Source organism: Notolepis coatsorum (assembly GCF_963971535.1).
Source record: "Notolepis coatsorum genome assembly, chromosome: 18".
NCBI lineage: Eukaryota > Metazoa > Chordata > Actinopteri > Aulopiformes > Paralepididae > Notolepis > Notolepis coatsorum.
This window is the reverse complement of record NC_140182.1, coordinates 17,612,137-17,624,338: the sequence shown is the minus strand read 5'-3', so window position 1 is coordinate 17,624,338 and position 12,202 is coordinate 17,612,137. Positions and strand designations below refer to the sequence as shown.

At 41.0% G+C, this 12,202-nt stretch overlaps 1 protein-coding gene across 1 annotated transcript in view; it reads right to left on the bottom strand.

Annotated features, from left to right (window-relative positions):
- Nucleotides 1–235: 235 nt before the first annotated feature.
- The window catches only part of ptprbl (protein tyrosine phosphatase receptor type B, like), a 72,991-nt gene continuing 61,024 nt past the window's right edge, over nucleotides 236–12,202 (bottom strand). The window contains exons 25-32 of the mRNA XM_084334313.1: nucleotides 11,657–11,747; nucleotides 11,384–11,460; nucleotides 8,682–8,816; nucleotides 6,706–6,828; nucleotides 5,113–5,276; nucleotides 4,827–4,962; nucleotides 1,764–1,884; nucleotides 236–1,610 (exon numbers count right to left, since the gene is read on the bottom strand). Coding sequence (XP_084190439.1) covers nucleotides 1,588–1,610; nucleotides 1,764–1,884; nucleotides 4,827–4,962; nucleotides 5,113–5,276; nucleotides 6,706–6,828; nucleotides 8,682–8,816; nucleotides 11,384–11,460; nucleotides 11,657–11,747 — 870 coding nt within the window. The 3' untranslated portion in view covers nucleotides 236–1,587. The remainder of the gene's footprint in view (nucleotides 1,611–1,763; nucleotides 1,885–4,826; nucleotides 4,963–5,112; nucleotides 5,277–6,705; nucleotides 6,829–8,681; nucleotides 8,817–11,383; nucleotides 11,461–11,656; nucleotides 11,748–12,202) is intronic.

Here is a 12,202-nt window from a genome sequence, read left to right as displayed (position 1 = left end):
CATCTAATCTTGAAAACATAATTACTTGTTTTTATTGAAACACTTATAGAAAATGCGTCATACGTCCCATACAGTATGGAAATGTACAGTAGCTTAAGAACCACAGCGCACAGTTGTCTAGTATTACATTGATTGTGTAATAATGATTACCATCAAGCATTCTTTGACAATGACTATTTTATGGTCATGTTTGAGCAGGTATGCATTGTTAATGGATGAATACTCGTAGATGTGGGATATTTCCAAAGATGCAGTGTTTAATTGCTTGCCCATATAATTATGTCTTACATAAAAGTACAATTGACATTTGCATACAAATGAAAATGCATCAAGCACACTTAATATGAAGCCTCACATAGGCTTATGGTTAAATAAACAATATTTTTCCATTTGTTACTACAAGAACCAGCCATGGTTATATACAACATTAAAAAAAATATAGGTCTTAATTTGTATAATAAATGTCTCATTAAAAGGCATTGGGCTACCCCAAGTAGGAAAAGCAAAGTACTTTATCTACATACATGAATACAGCATACAGTAGTAGGTGACTTCCTGAACCATTCTCACTGTTAATCATTTGTTTGCTCAAGAAACAATCATGTGGCATACACTTCATCACTGAGATGTTGATTACAGTTTAGTTGCACAGTTCTCTTTACCACTAGACTCCCGAGATAAAAGCTGTGCCGTTAGTGTAGCTGGGAAAAATAAGCTGACGTCACCTTCGGTCACAATGAATCATCCTCTCAAAGCTGACTTGTGATACATGCTGTACAGAATCCAATTGAGTTGAATTAAAGGGTAAGTTCAGAATTTTGGACACCTAGCCCTATTATCTACGTCCTACCAATGATGTTTTTGATCGGTAGAGTCCTACTGGATATCCGCAACTCTGGCAATTTGCCACAAAACTAAGTTAGAGCGACAGGGCCACTCTTCAGTCTGTGCTCTGTACAAAACGCCCGGGAAACCCACTCTTTTTGCTTCGGGTTCACTTCTGAGTATGTTCAAGTGCTTTTTACACTGGCCCCATTACTCTATATTAGTTTTATGACTGAGTAAAGCGAGGAGCCGGGTATCCAGTGTGATGCAGAGAAAGGACTGTACCCTTCAACAGCGCCATTGACGAGTAGGGAATAGAGTTACGGTCATTCGGAATTTACCCTTTAACTGACTCTTCGGCGTCGTATACAGGGAAGCAGATTATGGACAGGTTTTGGTCTGTATATTGCAGTTCTACATCTGTGATTTATCACAGTGATAATGTGCAAATGTTATAGCTTATCAAACACAACAAAATTACAGTAGTGGTAACAAAAGTGGCCGTTATAGAAATATAAAGCATCATATATACAAAACACACACAGATTTGAAGCAAATATATACAGTTCTGTTTGGAATTAATATCCTGTTATATTCATAAATAGTTATATAGTATAGTGTTTCATTTTTATCTGGTGATGGAATTATCAACAAAAATAGTACAAAAATAGAAATTGCCATGTATCCCTGTAGTGCTAAACATATAAAAAAAAAGTACAAAATGTTGCTTTTGTTTCCCTCTCTCAGTAGTCAATACAATCTTTAACGTCTGGTGTACACCATATCTGTGGGCCAGAAACAAGCAAACAAACAAAAAAATTATTAATCATTTTTATACCGCTTATATTTATCAAATGTCAACTTAAAAGCCTCACAAATTAAATCTAAAGCCTAATTTTGTGTCGTCCTTGACCTCCTAGAGTGAGCGAGAGACGTACCTCGTTGGGCGTCGGGGTTCACATTCTCGTAGATGGGGTAGAGGAGGTTCTCCTGCTCGTTGCGGAGCTTCCTGGCTCGCAGCACGTCTCGCACGCACTGGTGAAGGTAAGCGTACTGACACTGGGAGAGGGAGAAAACATACATGATCACACTGTCAGACCCAGTGTACCACACAGAGTTGTAGTCGAGTCACTAAATCTCCAGTCCGAGTCGAATCTCGACTAGTCCCCAGTGGTCGAGTCCAAGTCACCAAAGAAGAGCCTGAGTCGTATTTATCAATGAACAAGTCCGAGTCCTCGTCTGCACCTTCCGAGTCCGAATGCAGTCAATGCTCAAGTCCAAGTCCGAGTCATCAGTGCTTAAGTCCAAGTCGAGTCACGAGTCCTGTATGATGAATTGAAAATGGAGGGCCCTGATGGAAACAAGACGAAAGTCTTTCTCAGGTCTGCATCCTCTTAACAATTGTATGTATTGAGCTGTACTGTACTGTACCCATTCTGCAATCTGTTAATACACTTTTCAATCAATCAATCAATCAACCCTGTCCTACAGTACTACAACACTGGTACCACATATATATATCCCAGGGCAACCAGTCCATGTTTGGCCTCCCATTCGGGCCACAGGGGTTTGACTCTTATGGTGTGTCACTAAAATATTTGCACATTGCTGCTCAATTGCACAGCCCTGTTAAATATTCCATCCCACTGTATTGTTATTTTTATTCTAATTAGTGTATATACTCGACCACATCGTGCGCAATTGTACAGCCCTGGCCTATTTTATTTTATAATTCTATTCTATTCTATTGTACTTCTATTTTAAGTACTAGTAAACTAAAGCTTATATTCCATTTTATCTTATTCTACCATTTATTTTATTCTTATATTTAATGTTGCACCAAACAACCAAATCAAATTCCTTGTATATGTAAACTACTTGGCAATAAATACATTTCTGATTCTGATTCAGAGACACACACAGTCCTACTGTACCTTCTCCTGTTCCCTTGGTGTACTGTAGATGAGAACTATTTTATTGCACTGCTCTTATTCTGTCTATTTTTATACTCATTCTATGTCTGCACTTTATGCATTGCTTTTATTCTGTCAGAAACCTGCTAATAGTCTTTTATAGATTTTAATGTCAGAAATCTATCATAATCAATAAGAACATATTTAAATATTTTTTCTCATAGACCGAAATCTATAAAAAAAAATCATCCGTGAGGTTAAGCAATTCTCTGCTCAGTCTATTTTGTGTCTATGGTACATCACTGCAGTGAAACACTTTTTGGCTGCAATTCTTGTATGAAGTGGAGAGAGTGAAACCTATTGAACCTATACCCATTTTGCTCTTATGTCATGCTCAGGTTGGGATTCCTTTCCGCCCTGTTCTTTTATCAGATTTTCTGTGTTTATAAAGCACTTTGGCTTGTCATTTTAAGGAGTTATATAAATAGAACTGACTTGACATATTATGTTATTAAATCTTTAATGTTCCTATTTATTTGTGTTATCATTCTCTTCTAACCTGGGCCCCATTCCCCGTACCTGGTTCAACTAAGTCGATCAAGAGTCACATTATCCAGATTCAGTTAACCCGATGTTCGAAGCCGGGATTTTCCTGTTCCTCGAAGGTGGATTCAGTCTCGTTAACTCGATTCAGACTTGAGACCCAGGATAAGTGCGCGCGGCCGCTTCATTTGAAAAGCCAGCACGTATCGATAGCAGAGCTCCTGATTCTCTAGCGGCATTGATTGATTAATTGATTTAAAACTTTATTAACATATTGCAGTACGGCTCAATCGCCTCGCCGACAAGTTAAATGCGTTATCTATAGGCTAATTTTAAGTCCCTCATTACCTCAATCAATCAGATTATATTTCTTTAAACTTGCCTGCTGGATTGAATAATCAAATGAGATCTTGCTAGCGAAAATAATTAGTAAAACTGTTATACAGAATAACGATATGGCTCCCTTACCCATTGATTGATGTATGGTCGATCTTTTACTTATCTTCTCTGTGGTGTAACGGGTTCTTCTTTTGACTTTCACGCAGACGACCGGGGTTCGAAACCCAGTCGTCTCCTTCTTTTTGCAATATAGGAATAATTCAATTTGGTGCACGTTGAGAGCTATATAAAGAATGACATCCTCAATGCATGTAGACTTATAATATTTTAACTTAAAACCAGGCTACCTTAAATAACCAGACTCATTAATATTATATTCCAAAAAATTATATTGGAAACACGGGGTTTCGAACCCCGGTCGCTGGGTTGCCAGGATTGAGCACTACCGCTGAGCCACTGTGCCAGATGGGATAAATTCATTGTTTATACATTAATGAACGAGAGACCCGTGTTTAGAATATTCTTTATTTTGTTGTTGTTGCACCGAGCGAGCGCCACGGTATATAACGTGCATTATTTAGGACAAAGTGAATTTAGTATCAGCATTTTGGGTCTATTTTACATTTCAAAAGACCCCTCTGGAAGAATGGAGCACAAAAACGTAATTCAGAATGGTATAACGCAGATCCTAGACTGTGGGAATAATTTCAGGAAACGCGCTGTCACTCCTTTGCGGGGGCGTGGCGATGGTTGATCCGGCTAACTTGAACTTAAACCCTGCTTTCGACCAGGCTCAAACTTTTGGATCTGTTGTCATGGTGATTTGGAAAATCCAGGTACGGGGAACCGGAAAGTCTGGCTTAAGTCAGACTTAACCGAAAGTTATCCGGCTAACTCAGTTATCCAGGTACGGGGAACGGGGCCCAGAAGAGACAGAAGTTGACAACAACACAATTCAACACAATTAAGTTTTGAATCTTATCTATCTTATCCTATCTCCCAATGTCACCAAGACAAATTCCTGTGCACGTATATCGTCCACAAAATCGTCCACGAAACAAATAAAGTGTTTCTGTGATTCTGATTATGTATATCAACTTAAAAAAAAAAAAAAAAAAAAAAAAGTGGGTAAACTCCATTTTGCGAATAAAAACAGGTCACTTAGTTTATCGCAAAGTGTAAAAGTGTAGGCATGGGGAGCTTTACCTCCGTTTGCACCATGTGGGAGCGATGGAGGCGCAGGTCAAAGACAGCACCGTAGATGTCCAAGGTGTCCTTGGTGTCCAGCTGCTGGAGCACCCTGTCCAGGGCTATGAAGGTCCCCGTACGTCCCACACCGGCACTGCGGAGGAGGGAGGGAGGGAGGGAGGGAGGGAGGGAGGGAGGGAGGGAGGACAGACATATCTCGGTAAACAGACAGCACGGTAAAATGCACGACGACAACCCTCGCAAAAAATCCTTGCACAGTGCAGAATCCTCAATACCCCCGTACCTGCAGTGGGCGGCAGTGGGCCCGGACCCAGGGGTCCTGTTGATGTAGTCCCTGACGGTGCGGACAAACTGGATCAGAGACTGGGTGGTCTCCGGCACGCCGTGGTCGGGCCACACGGTGTAGTGGAACTGACGCACCAGCCGGGAGAAGTTCAGCTGCTCCTCCTGTGGCACACAGAGGCACGCGGTCAGGACAGTTTAGCACGTATGATTGGTTTAGATTAAGTTCAATTCTACTTTATTAATCCCTGTGGGGGAACTTGTTCTTCTCAATGTGAGCCATCCTAACCACTTAGCAGTGGACAGTAGTGTTGTATAGTACTCAAGTCCGAGTCCTGGACTGATTTTCAGGACTAGTCGTGACTCGACTTGGACTTGAGCACTGATGACTTGGACTTGGACTTGGACTCGAGCATTGACTGCATTCGGACTCGGAAGGTCGAGGACTCAGACTTGTTCATTGATAAATACATTTATTTAAAACATTTGTGTAATAGGCCCTAATCATTTGGCATAAGATATTGATGGCTAGTTTGTGTCACAAAGTAAATAACCCCCCTTTGAAATGGTGACCGCTGTGTCATTTATGTTTAATGTAGACCTTTTTTTATTTGTATGTCAGCTCTTTGACGGCCAGAGTGGAGTGGACTCAACCTTGATGACTCAGACTCGGACTTGGACTAGGGTAATGGGGACTCGACTCAAACTTGACTCTGGCTCTTCTTTGGTGACTCGGACTTGGACTAGAGATTTAACACTGGGGACTTGAGACTCGACTTGGACTCGAGATTTAACACTGGGGACTTGAGACTCGACTTGGACTCGAGATTTAACACTGGGGACTTGAGACTCGACTTGGACTCGAGATTTAACACTGGGGACTTGAGACTCGACTTGGACTCGAGATTTAACACTGGGGACTTGAGACTGGACTCGGACTCGAGATTTAGTGACTCGACTACAACACTGGTGGGCCGCCACGGACAGGTGCCTGGGAACCGACTCCAGTTGTAATGCCAGTACCTTGGCCAAGGGCAGTGGCAGGAGTGTATCTAGCATGCGTGTCTTTTGGTGTGGGAGAAAACCCACACAAACATGGGGAGAACATGCAAACTCCACCCTGTCAGGTTCGCTAACCACTGTGTCACTGTGCCGATACTTAGGTTCCTACTGTAATGTGATGTAGATCAGGGGGTTCCCAAAGTGTTTTTGGACAGGCACACCCAAAAATAGATCAATAAGCCCTCAATTGATAAGATTTTATGGCAAGGTACTCTGTTTGTGAATATATTAATTGATAGATGCATCCAAATTAAGAGTTGCCTGACAACACAGAACAAAGGGGAAATAACAGCTCTCCTCTGTTATTTCCCCTTTGTTCTGTATTGTCAGGCAACCCTATGATCTGAATGATTCTTCTCATTCTTATACATTCTACTCTTCTAACGAATTAAGTACCCACCGGAATCCCCCCCCCCATGAAGGACCCCCGAGGGTTCCTGGGGCCACATTAATAAAAAGGTTCTGACACACACATTTATAAAACATAAAAACAGCGTTACTATGAGAACAATGGACTGCAGTCCCCACGTACGCTGCAGATCTTGAATTCCCGTATGGTCCACTCAGGCAGCACAGACTCAGACAGCATCTGGACGATCAGGTCTCCGTAGTACAGAGGGTCCTGGTCAACAGGCCAGTAGTAATCACACTTGACCTGGATAGGGAGAAATACACACAAGATATCGTTGGATCTTTCCATCACAATAACCTCTAAGGGATTTCCACCACAAAACACACACATGACAATGGTTAGAAGAACAGGCCGTTTTACCGTTAAAACACCCAGCGATCGACTACAGGGAGCGTTTGGCGTCTGTGGTTTGACGCGTGTCCAAATGAAACAGGCTGTTCGGGGTGGGACTTTAATGTGAACCGAAGACGAGGACAAGACGAGAGGAGAGTCATGTTGACGTTTTCCCTTCACGTCGCTGTTGAGGACCGACGGGAAGACAGCGGTACACGATGGGAGGCAGATCGTGGTTTTAAAAAATAGTTTATCGTATTTTATTGGATAGAATTGAACGGAAGCAACCGAGTGAGGGGTGGGTTGTTGACATTTTGTTTGTTCCCGGGAATAAAGAATAGAATTTAGATTAAAATGATGAGGAAATGTAGTTTTGTTTGTAAGTTTACTGTTCAAAAAGCTAAGAAAGGGATTCAAAGGAGATGTTTTTTTTTTTTTTTTTTTTATATATATTGATATTTTTCCCCCTCCATTTTCCTCCGATTTTCTCCCATCCCAATGTTAGTCGTATGCCAATTCCCAGTCCCTTCCTGGTCGCTGCGCACTTACCCCCCACAGTCAGATCATCTGGGAGAGTGGAGGCTACCACGTGCTTCCTCCGACACACGTCCAGCCAATCACCGCTTCTTTTCACCTGGCAGCGCGGACTCTCATCGAGAGGGCGTAGCGTGTGGGAGGATCACACTATCCCCCTCAAGTCCTATCCGCGCTTAGCAGGCGCCCCGACCGAACTGTAGGAGTCGCTGTTTACAATGACCCGGACCCACCCCGCCAGCTTCTCCCACCCTCTAATACAGCCAATTGTATCAGTGCAGACGGCCAGCCAAGCTGCAAAGGAGATGTATTTCTATTGTTACGCGACACCAGTCATTTGCTTTTGGTTTTTAAAATAATGGTTTGTATGGGCGGCTACGTGGCGTAGTGGGCAAGGCGCTCGCCACGAAATGCTGGAGACGCTGGGCTCGTCAGTTCGAGCCCAGCGCTCCACATTTGCTTTCAGTTTAGCTGGTCGTCCGTACTAATACACATTGGCCGTATTAGGGGGTGGGAAACTGATGGGTGGGGATCGGGCGTTGTGGACAGCGACTCCTACAGGTCGGTTGGTGCGCCTGCACAGTAGAATCAGGAAGTGTCGGGGGCAGCGTGAGCCTCCCACGCGTTACTCCTCGCCACTGAGAGATCGAGCTGCGCAGGTGAAAAGATGCGACTGCTGTTACCTCAAGTAACGGAGGGGACTTGTGCTATGTATGACTTAGTCCACATTGCAGCCGGCTTGTGGGAGGCAAGAAACGGCGTCCGTGACAGGGGAGGGTTGAATTGGATGATACGAAATTGGGATGGGAGAAAATATAGAAAATGGGAGAAAAAGTGGATACAAAAAATGGTTTGTAGAGCTATTTGTGAAGGTTAGAAATGTGAATAATCTTTATTTTGTTATTTTTTAGTTTTTGTTTTGGAGGCTTAATTTGATAAGAATATAATATATGCATTATGCTTCAGCCTGTACCTTTTCAGTCATCGCCAAAAAAACATTCTGGAATGATTGTGCATATTGTATTGTGTGTGATGATGACTGAATAAAAAACTACTACTACTACTACTACATTGGTACTGTACATAACTGTACAATGCGCCCAGAGCCACGAGGCAACAAGACAAAGCAATATTATCTATTCTTTATGGAGGCTTTTAGGAGCCACAATATAAATGGCTGCTAAAAACAATCTATTCTAAATCAGATGATCTGAGCCTCCTCTACCCACCCTGCCTTTCTCCACACACTGGGTAACCATGACGATGTTGTGGACATTCTGTTCCCACACCATCTTCCAGAAGTCATCTTTGGTCCCTGGTAGAGGGCCCTGGGTGGCTATGTACTCCCGACGGAAGTTGCTGCCCTGAAAATACACATTCACACTCAAACATTATAGCTCAATGTACTTTCTGATTAGGGATGTATGAGATGATATATTCTGTATATATGGATTGAGATCATATTATGAGATAATGTGAATTCCATATAGTGAAGACTGCAATATGAACAACTTTAAATATATACATATTTTAAAATATACATAATAAATTACAGAAAGTAAGATTGACAAGAGCCTGGCTGATATTCTAGGTCCATATAATATAACCGCCCAACGCATCACCGGTACACCACTCCCTGCAATGTGTCTGAGGAAGGCATGCAGTATCATCAAGGACACCTCTCACCCCACCCACAGACTGTTTGCCCTCCTTCCCTCTGGGAGGCGCTACAGTAATTTCAGTTCCAGGACCAGCCAGCTCTCAGGAACAGCTTCTTCCACTCCAGCTGTCACCTCACTGAACTCTGCACCCCGCTGACGGCCCCACACTCCCCCACCCTGCTCCAGTACTCTATACTCTCTGCTGCCTACAACTGTCTACTTACACTACTGTACTCATATCTACTTCCATTATACCTCTATATCCAACCTATAAATGATCCATAGCACTGCATAATAACAATGTACAATAACACTGTACACACTGTATCTGTATATATATTAGGGCTGACCCCTATTCGTCGAATAGTCGACTAATCGGTCGAAAGGAGCCATAGTCGACTGCCAACCGCTTAGTCGAATACAAAAACTAAATTATAATTTCTTCTTTTTTCTTTTATCATTCTTTCCAAAAGAAAAGAGGCCTAGAGGCGTGGCTAACGCTAATGGCACGCATACCAGAGGCTAACTGCCTAAGAAAACAGGCACAGAGGCACTGAAAGAGGATTTCACCCATCTAATGAACACACTAGACAAATATCAAGATGTATCAGTGGACCAATTGCATGCTTTTGCAGAGGACAAGAAGCCTTCAGTCGACTCCTTCAGACATTAAGCACCCCACAGCCCAAATGGAATGATAAAAAAAAATATATATATATTATTCTTTTTGTTTTTTTTAATAGTCGACTAATAGTCGACTATCGGCAATCGGCAAATTTCGTCCAATCATAGTCGACTATCCAAATCCTTAGTCGGGGACAGCCTTAATATATATCCATATTTACTCGTATTAGTTAAACCACTGGCAACACTGGTTTATTTATCATAGTGTATTGATACTCGTATCACTGTATATAATAATACTGTACATACATTAGCTTAGCATGTTTACTCCGTAGCTTTGTCATATATACTCCATATATCCATGTTATACTGTATACTATAATGCACTTTACTGCTCCTTTGCACTGTGGTTAGATGCCGACTTCATTCCACTGTACTTTGTACTTGTACTAATATACTTGAATCTAATCTAACCTATAATAATAATAATAATAATAATAATAATAATAATAATAATAATAATAATAATAATAATAATAATAATAATAATAATAATAATAATAATAATAATAATAATAATAATAATAATAATAATAATAATAATAATAATAATAATAATAATAATAATAATAATAATAATAATAATAATAATAATAATAAATTCAATTTGTACCTATAATAATAATAATAATAATAATAATAATAATAATAATAATAATAATAATAATAATAATAATAATAATAATAATAATAATAATAATAATAATAAATTCAATTTGTACCGCACTTTATATTTGTGAAAATCTCAAAGTGCTACAGGAGATAACGATAAAAAGTTCAATGAATAAAACAATTAAAATGAATAAAACAACCAATGAAATGGAAGAAGATAAAAAAAATAATAATTAAAAAAAAAAAATAATAAAATGAATATAAGTAAAACAAAAGTAAAAGAATAGTTCAGGCAAAAGCCTTGTTAAAAATAAATGTTTTTAGGTGATGGATCATCACCGGTAAATCCAGTAGGAGTTATCACCATTAAGTGTAGTAGTACATAGTAAATACATGTAAACTAAAAGAGTTGGAAGGTACCACGAATAGGACACGTAGATTCTAAACTCAAGACTAGACCTCAACAAAAATTACATTGTTTATACGGAAATAGCTTTATCAGCTAAAACAATTGCAATATACAGAAATGGGAAAGAAAGCTTTTAGGTTTTCCGCACCTACTGCATGGAACAATCTCCAGTCCAATCTGAAGATTCAAAGCTTGGTAACACTGAACGTATTTAAGGCTATGGTGAAGCATTGTAACCACGTTTTCTGTGTGCAAATGTTTTATCTGGCCATTTTGTAACGTTACTTTTATCTGTAATGTCTATGTGTGTATGTTGAAACTTTGTGTTGCTGCTATTCTTGGCCAGGTCTCCCTTGTAAAAAAGATCCTGGATCTCAATTGGGACAAACCTAGTTAAATAAAGGCTAAATAAAAATTAAATAAATAATATGATATTTTGTGTCGTCCATCTCGTCCGACCCTATTGACATCTGCGATACATCTGTGGCACTCTACGGTATGTTTACACCACACCGCCTGTCGGTATTGGTGTCAAGCCACCTGTGCTGTCAAGTGAGGGGCTTACCGGAATGTAGCTGGCGTTGATGTAGTCAGAGCAGGGATCGTCATCCACGTAGGACAGCTTCACGCGCGTTGAGTCATCTGAGCACGGGAATAAACACGAGTGATTGAGCAAGACGTCTTGGCACCGAAAACACACTGGGTACGACGCCAAAACGAGAACAAGGCGCGGTCTTCACAGAACCGTCTAATCTTTCATAATCACTCCGTGTTTGTTTTCTGTTTAGTCTCCCCCCCCCCCCTCTTCTTCTAAATGCCTTGCCGCCCACACACTCACAAGGCAGTATGTTGTTGTATCTGTTCTTCCCCCGATTCTCTGGCAGCAGGGCCGTGTCTAAGGGCTGGTTACGGCCCACGTCTTTCAGATCCTGCCGGGAGAAACACAGCTTAGTTAGGGGGTAAATGGGCGAACGATTCAGTAACGTACACGGATTGCACGTTTGTTTATTCCGTATGTTACACAGGCTGCATAGATAGACGGACAGAGAGACATATTATGGACAAATGAATACAGACATACATACAGACAGAGAGACATATATACAGTATATATATACAGACAGATAGACAGACAGACAGACAGACATGCAACCAAACATACTGTACATACAGACATATATATATATATATATATATATGGAGAGAGAGAGAGAGAGAGAGAGAGAGAGAGAGAGAGAGAGAGAGAGAGAGAGAGAGAGAGAGAGAGAGACGGACGGACGGACAGACAGACAGACAGACAGACAGACAGACAGACAGACAGACAGACAGACAGACAGACAGACAGACAGACAGACAGACAGACAGACAGACAGACAGACAGACA